Source organism: Seriola dumerili, unplaced genomic scaffold (genome assembly GCF_002260705.1).
Source record: "Seriola dumerili isolate Sdu_G_001 unplaced genomic scaffold, Sdu_1.0 BDQW01000056.1, whole genome shotgun sequence".
In the NCBI taxonomy this organism is placed as follows: Eukaryota; Metazoa; Chordata; class Actinopteri; order Carangiformes; family Carangidae; genus Seriola; species Seriola dumerili.
In genome coordinates, this window is record NW_019174311.1 from 4,751,769 (window position 1) to 4,762,707 (window position 10,939).

The 10,939-nt window shown below is 42.3% G+C and overlaps 2 protein-coding genes across 11 annotated transcripts; one reads left to right on the top strand and one right to left on the bottom strand.

Annotated features, from left to right (window-relative positions):
• Positions 1 to 236: 236 nt before the first annotated feature.
• On the bottom strand, positions 237 to 1,693 carry ngrn (neugrin, neurite outgrowth associated). Its single transcript, XM_022741536.1, has 3 exons — positions 1,222 to 1,693; positions 1,009 to 1,119; positions 237 to 916 (listed from the first exon to the last, which is right to left on the bottom strand). The coding sequence occupies exons 1-3, from the start codon at positions 1,458 to 1,460 to the stop codon at positions 325 to 327; spliced, it is 942 nt and encodes a 313-aa protein (XP_022597257.1). The 5' UTR covers positions 1,461 to 1,693; the 3' UTR covers positions 237 to 324.
• A 1,699-nt stretch (positions 1,694 to 3,392) lies between these two features.
• On the top strand, positions 3,393 to 8,480 carry nfya (nuclear transcription factor Y subunit alpha). Of its 10 annotated transcripts, none has more exons than XM_022741593.1 (10): positions 3,393 to 3,515; positions 4,300 to 4,408; positions 4,586 to 4,672; positions 5,644 to 5,790; positions 6,003 to 6,134; positions 6,232 to 6,334; positions 6,451 to 6,602; positions 7,463 to 7,636; positions 7,937 to 8,047; positions 8,313 to 8,480. In XM_022741593.1, exons 2-10 carry the CDS (start codon positions 4,328 to 4,330, stop codon positions 8,376 to 8,378), a joined length of 1,053 nt encoding a protein of 350 aa, XP_022597314.1. In that variant the 5' UTR covers positions 3,393 to 3,515; positions 4,300 to 4,327; the 3' UTR covers positions 8,379 to 8,480. The 10 variants fall into 10 exon arrangements, 9 of the variants coding, with proteins under 9 accessions (XP_022597314.1, XP_022597308.1, XP_022597313.1 ...); XM_022741587.1 differs by having other exon boundaries at positions 3,394 to 3,515; positions 6,451 to 6,620; XM_022741592.1 differs by having other exon boundaries at positions 3,394 to 3,515; positions 6,451 to 6,620; positions 8,316 to 8,480.
• Positions 8,481 to 10,939: the final 2,459 nt, after the last annotated feature.

Here is a 10,939-nt window from a genome sequence, read left to right on the forward strand (position 1 = left end):
TTATTTTTCTGTATATTCATTTTATATCTTGCTTTGTATAGATATGGGAATAAGTGAATAGGAAATAAATAAGGACATCAACAAATCAATTAATCGGTGAATAAACATAAATAAATGAACAAAACACAGAAAAAGTTAAATAAATAGCTGCAATACAAAATATATTTTATTTGTTAGACTTGTTTTCCCTGTGTGTAGCCTGAACAGTGCTCATCAGTGCTCATCAGTGCTCTGTTCCAAAAGTTGCTGAGTTGATTATGATAAGTGTAATATTGCCAACCCTGAGCATCAAACATTGTTAACTGACAGTTCAACAAAAAGTCCTTAGATTCTATACAAAAAGTTGCCCTCTGTGTCAAAGAAATCATTCCCAACTTGCGCCACAGGAGGAACGGCCTTCTGCATTTCCATAAACTCTTCAAGTTCTTCTTCTGTCAACACCTGTCCATCCCAGCTCTCCTCTTCCTCTGTGTCCTCCTCTGCCGCAGCTGTGTTGGTAGTTCTGTCTTCTTCTGTTGATCTTGTCACTGTGGCGGCTCTACCGACACCAGCTGTGACCTGGGGGGGCAGAACAGTAACAGGGGCAGGACTCGTGGCCAGGGACCCTGAGCTTTCTCCTCGTATCACTGGTGTGTGGTCAGCCGCAGAGATTAAAGCACCTTCTCTACTTCCAGATGAGAGTATGGCTGGTGCACAGTTACCAGGCAGCTTCAGTCTGTCCTTCCCTGTCCCAGCACCTGAAGGCAGCATCTGCCGACCCAGTCTAGCCATTACTTTGGCATCCTGCTTGGATTTTCTTTCAGGAGATGGGACGAATTTGTTCCTGAGGACCCGCAGGATGACATCAGGGGTGACAGAGAAGCCCTGAGCTAGACGATCTACTGTCCACTCCTCTGGTTGCTCTTGCTTCAGATATCTGAGAATTGATCAACACTTAATTTAAAGCCTATATTAAGTGAATGATACTTATTGATTAAGCAGCTGGGCCGACTTAACGGAGCTCCTCACCTGATCTGCTCAATAGTATCCCAGGTTAGTTTCCTCTGTGGAGCTCCTGGTGCAGTCATCTGCCTCCTCAGTATGTGGTATTTCACAGTCTTCTGCCTCTTCCTCCCTTCACTGAAAAACATGGGAGACATGGTTTTAAAGTGTCACAGATTGTACACACAGCATACAACATTCAACACTCAACACTGGAATAAAACTCCTGCTGACTCTTACTCATCCAAGGCCTGGAGCTTGTCTTCTACATCCTCTACATCCTCCAGTCCAAATTCCTCCTCAGACATCTCATCGCTGTATCTTGGAGCTCTGCTTGAGGCTCTGTCCCTGCGCACATGGCTCTGTCCCGTCCACGCCCCGCTGGCACCTCTGCTGGCAAACCGACAGCTGTTTGGGGTTTTCACTGACAGGGAACCGAGCCCGGACAGGAGGGAGAGGACCTGCAGAGGTCGGGCCATGCTCACTCTGTGTCCTGCCTTATGTAGCCAATATCGTTAGCTTGATTTGTCAGAGAGGAGGTTTATAGAGTGAGTTCAGTGTCAGGATAACATCAAACTATCCATTCACAGACCAGACCTTCCTCTTCTTGTAACGCTCACTGAATTCACTTCACTGCCTCGCCGTTAATTTACAACAAAAGGAAAAACTTCTTTAAGTCCAAAACCTCCACACATATGGCGCAGACGCTTTATTTTTTCCTACCCGAGGTGGCCGAAGACCCGCCCCTACCCTGCTTCTGATTGGCTTTCCCTGATTTGATTACCCTAACCCTAACCAAGCAACACCCTTTGTGACTAAACCAACAGACTGCTAGCCAATCAGAAGCAGGGTAGGGGCGGGTCCTTCTCCACTTCGGGTGGGTTGGGGAGAAAAATAAAGGGTCGTAGACCCGTTAAACTCGTGGATGTGCTTCCGCAAACATGAGCCTTGCAACATAAAGAGCGTGCGGCACTGCCGACTACCGGACGGGAGGTGATAAAAAAAAAGTGTTCATGTAAATATGTATATGTATTTTCTTTCTTTATTGTTCAAAATTTGATTATATATATATTCATCTTGAATTAATGTTGATTAGTATGAAAGACACAGCATTGTTCAACCAGCATAAACAATCCAGGAAACAAAAAAACTTATAAAAATATATATATAAAAGTATATATAAAAATATTTCCATTTATGAATAGAAAAATGTTTACCAGGGAATCTATGTTTTTCTCCTTTAAGAGACATTTAGTGGGTGTAGCAATACATCCTTAGGTTGAAGTTAGTCAGGTCAAGTTGAATTTCGCTTGGTATCACAGGACACGATCACAGATCACAAATTTGCCTCACTGGGTTTAACAGTGTCACACAACACCCTCTGTCCTTAGCTAACTTTGAAAAGGTAGGCCACTCAGATACAGCCTGAATCCACAAGAATTGTTATCCCAATTAAAATCTTTTTCTGCAAGAAATCATTGGATGGACAGATGTCATTCAATATTTTAAAGCTCACTTTTTGGTGGAATTGGATAACATATATAATTTTTCTTATTTTCCTCGCCTCTACGCCTCTTTGTAGAACAGATTTTCTTTTCACTTGTTTGGGTCAATATTCTGTTGATAAAAACATTTCTAACAAACTTATTAGTGAACTGCTTGCTTCAGACCCCTCTGTTGTACTAGTGTGCACATAGTGCGCAATAATAGTGTTCACCAAACTCTATTGAATCATTGTTCTAAGGGCAATTGGAGTGGTCTTTATAAAAAAATTTAATTTATCATTTTATTGTAGTCTCTAAATGGTCAGTTTACATAAATCTCCATACTGAAATAAGTTTCCAAATCCATCCATCAGATGGATTCATTATTAAATGGAAATCAGCTCACAGAAATAATTTAAACACAAGTTGTATCCACATAAACACCATCTGCCACCCTCTTTTGCGGAAGTTTAGATAGATAGATAGATAGATAGATAGATAGATAGATAGATAGATACACACACACGCACGCACACACACACACACACACACACACACACACATATATATATATATATATATATATATAACCCATTATATGTTTCAATAGCTATTTGTTTTTTTTTTTACTCCCAAAAATGCAAGAAATAGATATGTTGATGAAATAATAAAGCCTACCCCAGGAAAACTGTCTAAAATTTTATAGGTGCCCTTCCTGTTGTTTAAAAATAGTATGCATTTTGCTTTTCTGGCATTACTCTCTGTGCCCCCTGTCTATAAAATGTATACTGTGCGTCATTTGATAAAGTGATTAAAAAAACATTAAAGAAAGATGGTTATACAACAAGATGATAGTCAAACGGCGACACCTGGCGGCCAGAGCGGACTCTGCACCCCGCTCTGCCCCTGTGTTCATGTGTCACGCAGCTGCGCACCTCCTCCCGGGGCGCCGTTGTTTCATTTGCGCCATTTTGTCCGCTCACTTTGTTGATTGGGCTTTAGCGAGCTGTACTAGAGCCAATCAGAGGGAAACCGGACAGCGAAGATACGGTAAGGGAGACCCGATTGAAGGCATTGGTAGTTGTCAGCACGGATTGGTTTGTCATGGACCAACCAAATTACTAACCCTGCTAAATGCAAGAGAGGAAAAAAACTCAAATGGCAGTTTGATTTAGGCCGCTGCGTCCCAGGCTGGTTGGGCTGCAAATAACTTCTTGTTTTCGTTGACTGCTCCTGCGAGGAAACATGATGATCTATGGTGGTCCGCATGCCTCGGCTAACGCTAGCTTCTTAGCTAAAACATCGAATCTAAAACAAAGGGGTGGTTGACAATAGCGGCGTCCACCCACCAGTAAAGCAAATTATCATAAACTATAATTAACAACAACACACCCAAGGACTGTCGTTAACTGGTTACCTGTTGAGTCGCCTCTGTTCTGAGCTTTCTAGCGTTTACCAGGCTTTTTTAGCTTGCTAACTGACGCTAGCCGCGTTAGCTCCCATACGAATATATCAGTTAACAAAACAACACCCAGCAGCTGACCCCGCTGTATCACCGACTGTGAGATTCATATTTCATCTCTAAATTTCAGACACATGTGACATGTTATGACACAGGCCAGCGTGATAAACTGAATTTAGGTGACCGTAAATTATGTAAATAATGTCAACTGTTCATGAACAATGAGTTGTCAACATGTAACGTTAGATAAAGGCTGGGAAACATGTTATTTCGTGGATGGTCAAGAGTGATGTGGGCTGTATATAAAATACATTGATGAAAACTATTCATCTTATGTCAGCTAATACTGTATGTGTCTTTCCTTTGTCTCAGGAGAGGAGGATTGTGACAATAATAAGCTATGGAGCAGTACACCACTGCCACCACTACTACTGGGGAGCAGATAGTTGTGCAGACTGCCAATGGACAGATCCAGCAGCAGGTGAGCTCATAACTTACTCAGGTGAATTTGGTTGTGATAAAGAAATGTTTTCCCACCTTCTGCTGTAGGATCACAGGTAACAGGTACCAGATTCAAAGCGTTCCAGTGGAATCCAGATCCAGTCTATTTTCCTGATGACTACTTGTCTGAGATTATATTGTCCTGCCTTGTCTGCAGACACAGGGCACAGTGACAGCTGTGCAGCTGCAAACAGAGGCGCCAGTGGTGACGGCCTCAGGCCAGCAGGTGCAGACACTCCAGGTAGTGGTGTCACCGCCGCCCTGTGTCAGTGTCATGACAGTGTTACAGCCTACCAGTTTGCATGCTACAACCAGGGCTGTTTTTCATGACCCATCTCTGTGCTGTTTGGTTCACCCCTCCTCCCTTCCCAGCATGTCTTACAGCTGCCTGAACTGCATGTTCCTTGGCACAGTGTGTTGTGTGTCAGCCTCAGGTTTTCACTTATGCTCTAATGGCTAAGGAAATTACAAAAGGCTACTGATTGTCGCAACTGTGTTTGTCTCTTGCTTGTAAAAGCAAGATTTTCAAGTCAGATGTTCTTCATGATGAGTATGAAAGCCATTTGAAACATTCATCACATGGATGTGTTTTGCAGTTAGTAGAACAACCTTCTGGGGATTGGCGTTGAACTACATGGATCCATCGTCATTGCTGGCTGTCACTTTTCATCATCTTGCTGTATATTTCGTGTTACAAAATGACAGGTGGTCCCTTCCCCCTGGCATTTCTCTATGGCACAACTGCTGCCACAGGCTTTCAGTTGTCCATTGTGGTCATTCACTTATTTATGGATGTTAGTTGGACCATGAGTTCTTGTCAAGTCGTACATGTGAATGCATTTGATGGCATAGCATCTTATCTAATCATGTGCTTTTAAACAAATTGGATTGAAATGAGCTTCATATAACCTTGATTCAGCAGTAGTATTCCAGTAAATACAAAACCGCTGAATACAGAAGTTTTGTATTTTGCAAGTGTAGCCTAACTTCATGATAAAAGTAACTGAAAGTATACTGTACACAGGTTTGTGTCAGTATATCCTAAAACAGAAAGAATGACACCAAATCATTGAAGACTTTTATTTTATGATATGGTATCCTGGATGTTCCTGTTTCAACATCGCTTGCTTGCAGTCCTGTAAGTCACAGATCAGTGATACTGAGCTAACAAACACCATCAGTGCTCCTATAACAGCCTTCTGTATCTCCCTGTAGGTCCAGGGGCAGCCTCTGATGGTCCAGGTGAGCGGCGGGCAGCTCATCACATCATCAGGGCAACCCATCATGGTGCAGGCCATGTCAGGGGGACAGGGGCAAACCATAATGCAGGTCCCTGTGTCTGGAGCTCAGGGACTACAGCAGGTAAGGGATAATGCTTAGTAACTAGATTTATAAATTAAATAAATTTGTAAATCTGTACTGAAAATGTACCACACTATCCTTTACAGGGACACTGGGTGCTCTGTGAAATAGTACTGGTAGATTATGGCCTCAGTATTGTAGTCTATACTGCAGCCATCGTATTGTTTATCAAACTAAGACCAATCTCTGGGTGTTACTGTGTCTGTATGTAGATCCAGCTGGTGCAGCCGGGTCAGATCCAGTTACAGGGCGGTCAGACTCTCCAGCTACAGGGCCAGCAGGGTCAGCCCCAGCAGATCATCATCCAGCAGCCCCAGACAGCCATCACTGCTGGACAGAACCAGGTATTAAATTCTGACCAGTTGAGTGGCAAATTCATTTCATCAAACTATTATTTATATTGATACTAATTGTCTTCCCTCCTTACTTGTGGCTCCGCAGGGGCAGCAGATCAGCGTTCAGGGCCAGCAGGTGGCACAGACAGCTGACGGGCAGACCATCGTCTACCAGCCTGTCAATGCGGACGGAACCGTGCTGCAGCAGGGTAAACTCCGTCTTCTCCTACCTTTCTTGTTTGCCTTGTGCTTTGTAGACTTTATAAGCAGGTGTACTGTCGAGTTGTCATTTTGAGTAAGAACTGTGATGATAATCTGTTCTCAGGAATGATCACAATTCCAGCTGCCAGCTTGGCCGGCGCCCAGATTGTACAGGCAGGGGGTGCCAACACCAACACCACTAACAGCGGCCAAGGCACTGTGACCGTCACCCTGCCCGTCTCCGGTAACATGGTCAATGCAGGTGGAATGGTCATGGTAAGACCCTGTGCAGAGGTACCCAGCATCTTATTACCTTTTTTTTTTTTTAAATATAGACTGACACGAGGCTGTGCGGTGTGGTGGAGGTCACAGAACTTAAAGTGTCTTTTTAAATGTAGTGATTATTTAGTTTATTGATTATTAGTGATTATTTTTTTAGTATTTAGTTTATAATGTTTGTGCTAATCATAACTGCCTGTTTCTGCACAATATGAAACTGTAGAAATTTGGTGTAATGGATTAATTATCTTTTAGTGGAATCATTGCAGTGATATTCATTATTAATTATTTTGGTGATACTTCATTTTGTTGTTTTTACTAGTAAATTGTATTAAACATCTTACAAAATGAACCATGAAACTTTCTAGGCAACATTATTCAAAAATTATAGTTAATTGCAATGAATATTACTATGTTTAATTAAAGTCCCTAACACCTGTTGTCCCACACACGTGCTTTCACTTATTTTGCTTAGGACAGGAAATATATATAACTTATATACAGACTGTGCTTGATTGGGATCTACCTCACCTCTCTTCAATTTATTGTACCTATTAGGGTGAGACAACTTTCCCCTACATTCATTTGATGACTTTATGCTGTTCTCAGCATATCGCCAGTGTCAACCTATAGAATAACTGAAAACACCTGTTTGGGCGCTCAGGGCCTCTGACATCAGTTTTTAAACGTGATATAGTACTGTACATCAGTTTTGACTAAAGGTCTGATGATTGATGTGATATTTATTGAACCATTCGAACATTAACTGCTTGTTTGTGTCAGTATATTCTGTTGAATGATTTTTATGCTAGAGGGTCTAAGCACTGTGCATGTTTGTGTCTGTGTGCCTCTATCAGATGGTGCCTGGAGGTGGTGGAGTTCCCACAATGCAACGTATCCCCCTGCCAGGGGCTGAGATGCTCGAGGAGGAGCCGCTCTATGTCAATGCCAAACAGTACCATCGTATCCTGAAGCGAAGACAGGCCCGGGCCAAGCTGGAGGCTGAGGGCAAGATCCCCAAGGAAAGGAGGGTATGGCATATTAGTCATCACCTCACACCACTCACATGGGCACATCGAAGGTCTCCTTGCATTGTTAGGCCTTGTTCCTCTCTTCACTAGCTACTCGTTCACTTTGTCTGGCTACCATTTTGTGATGGGCTTGTTTTGTATATCATCTTGCGTGGAGGGAGTAGCTGCCTGAGATTTCATGTATGGGTTTAGAAGAGAGTCAAAACAATGAGCAGAAAGCTGCATAGAGGTGCAGACTGTACAATGTATTCATAATGTTAAACTGGTCATGATCTTATACACCCACTTTCTCTGCGACAGAAATACCTGCACGAGTCTCGCCACCGTCACGCCATGCAGCGTAAGCGAGGAGATGGAGGACGTTTCTTTTCCCCTAAGGACAAAGAGGAAATGGCTTTGGCCCTGGCACAGGTGTGGCAAAAAGCTGTGTAGAATAACATCACCGGTACATCATCACTCAGTCATAAACATATACTGACTTAAACCTGTAAGTATGTCATAAATTGTCAAATAAGCTCTGTAAACTGCCAAACTTACTTTGACTGACTTCTTTTGTTAATACTTAGTGTGTAATTAGTTTTCTATTTGTTGGAAAAGGCACTATCTCATTTATGAATGAAACTCCTACTAATTCATTATGGCGACCTCACTGATCCTCTGTCCTCCTCGTGTGCAGCAGCAGCAGGAGGTAGCCCAGGCAGCAGCAGACGAGACGGTGGCTCAGATGATCCGAGTCTCGTAGCACTGTCGCCAAAATCATCATCATGTCTGTCAGTGAACTCTACCCTGCCTGAGACTCTTCACCCCAGCTAAACCATCTGCCGCACCTTCTCCTCTGTCACCCCCCCCCACCCCTCTGTCACAGACCACCAACGAAAACTCCACCACTGTTTCTTCTGTTCTCTCTCTACTCGTACACTGGTCTTCCAGGAAGCTGGCCATGCGGCTGCTGAGCCTAAGAACTGGTCTTCTCTGAAATGGAGGATTCCTCTCCATGCTCAGCTTTACTGGTCAAGCACTTAGGACCAGCTTTTTATTTTCATACGGATTTGTTTGGACAATAATGAAAAATTTTGTTTAACCAGGCTCAGTGACACAGAGGAAATGACAGCTGCGAAGCCACATACTCTGTTAGACCCTGGTTTGTTAAAATATGAAAATTTGTCATTAGTGGATACTTTTTTGCTTTAAATGTTTTTTGTAAATGGTACAGAGTTTTTTTTTTTTTCCGGAGACACTCGTTCAGCCTTGATGCTAGACTTGTGTCCTTTATCTTTTATGTGATGCCCCATATTTTGAATTTTATTTTTTCAATCCATGTACTCTGGGGGATGGACCCAGCATCTTAAGTGCAACCTGCGTCCACTGAGAAAAAACTGAAATGTGATACTAATGTGAAGATGTTGCACAGAAATTCTTTTTCTTGCCAAGTGTTTATTAGATGTATTTACTCATTTGCCCAATTCTGTGGATGCATTTTATACAATTTGTAGTTAAACTTAGTGTTTGTAGGGAAAAAATGACTCAGTGTGGCATCACATTACACATCCTATCCATATAGTTACTTCTCCATTGGTTAGTCCACCTAAGTGTTTGTGTTTTTTTTTCATTGTAGATAATAGATTTTTTTACCCATCCGATGGAGTCCTGAAATGTTATTTTTTTTATAATGAGAAAAGGTTGGACATTGAATTCATGAAACCTATGTCAATTAAATTTTATTATGTGAATCAAGGTTATTTGTGTTTATTCTTTACTTCCAGTTTTGTTCAGTGTAGACATCTTTACATCAGTCATTCAGGATGTCACAGGAGTTTCAGCCATTGGCATGCTGTCAGAAATTCATGAGTCATTTCAGCCATATCATTGGAAACTAATTTTCAGTGCCAACATGCCAATCATTCTGGCAGAAGGCACATACAGTACATACACTTCCATCTTTTGAATAAGATGGTTGAAACGAAACAGCAGAAGACCACATTGGGTTCCCCTCCTGTCAGCCAAGATCAGAAATCTGAGGCTGCAGTGGGCACAGCCTCACTAAAACTGGAAAAGACGGGGAAGTCGTAGCCTGATCTGATGGATGTGGATATCTGTTGTGGCATGCAGATGGTAGGGTCAGAATTTCGTGTCAACATAATGAATCCATAGACCCAGCCTGCCTTGTGTCAGAAGTCCAGGCGGGTGGTGCTGGTGGTGGTGCTGGTGTAATCGGATGGATATTTTTTCTTGGCACATTTGAGCCCCGTAAAACCAATCAATCATGGTTTAAATGCCACAGCCTATCTGAGTATTGTTGCTGACCATGTTCAATCCATCATGACCACAGTTTAATCATCATCTATTGGCTACTTCCAGCAGGACAATGCTCCATGTCGCAAAGATCGTCTCAAACTGGTTTCATGAACCCAGTCTCCAGATCTGAATCTAGTAGAACAGCTTTGATGTGGTAGAACAGGAGATTAGCAGCATGAATGTGCAGCTGACAAATATGCAGAAATGATGTGATGCAATCATGTCAACATGGAGCAGAATGTCAGAGGAGTGTTTCCAACATCTTGTGGAATCCATGCCATGAAGACTTGAGGCTGTAATAGTATGATGCTTAGTTAGTGTCTATTGATGACAAAGTAGCACTTACTTCCAAATTGTATTTAAGTATAGAAATGTTAATCATTACCTCTACTGGTCATGTCACAGTTTTACATGATTCTTGTATCTCAATTTATAATTCATTATTGGAAACTAGATAGATAGATAGATAGATAGATAGATGGATAGATAAGAAGAATAAGGACGCTTCAGAACTTGCCTGAGAATCATCAGGTCAGGTTTTTAAGATTTCTTCAGTATCATAGTGATTCATACATTACTTCCTGTTACTTGTAAAGGTTTACATCTGTTCACATCAGTGAAGACTTATCTAACATTTTCCAATACACTTTAATCAAAAAGATGATATTGATATTTGAGCTCGTATTCATTATATAGATATCGGAGAAACAATGAATGATGACGATTGATAAACTTTTGTCACAATTACGAAATCGTGGTCCCATAATTGAGCCTCTCACATTTGGGACAAAACCAAGCCTTTGCCCTCGAGTAGACCTCTCAAACACTGTCCCAAACAGGCTCTGCCAATCACACGCTCGAGATTGTGACGTTCGTACCACGATCAGCCAATCATAATAAAAGAGGCGGGACTTGCACGCAGCCTCCTATGAGCAGGGGGGATGTATTTTAAGGCATCCATGGCAGGAGGCTGCGGCCAGGGTGACGCTGTGGGAACATCCAACCAGG

Excerpts from the sequence above, each read along its gene's own strand:
- ngrn (XM_022741536.1), bottom strand. The coding sequence starts at position 1,460 with ATGGCCCGACCTCTGCAGGTCCTCTCCCTCCTGTCCGGGCTCGGTTCC. Across the intron at positions 1,120-1,221 it reads AAGCTCCAGGCCTTGGATGA|TGAAGGGAGGAAGAGGCAGA; the intron begins GTAAGAGTCAGC and ends CATGTTTTTCAG. Across the intron at positions 917-1,008 it reads GATACTATTGAGCAGATCAG|ATATCTGAAGCAAGAGCAAC; the intron begins GTGAGGAGCTCC and ends ATCAATTCTCAG.
- nfya (XM_022741587.1), top strand. The coding sequence starts at position 4,328 with ATGGAGCAGTACACCACTGCCACCACTACTACTGGGGAGCAGATAGTT. Across the intron at positions 6,135-6,231 it reads TCACTGCTGGACAGAACCAG|GGGCAGCAGATCAGCGTTCA; the intron begins GTATTAAATTCT and ends GTGGCTCCGCAG. Across the intron at positions 8,048-8,312 it reads TGGCTTTGGCCCTGGCACAG|CAGCAGCAGGAGGTAGCCCA; the intron begins GTGTGGCAAAAA and ends CCTCGTGTGCAG.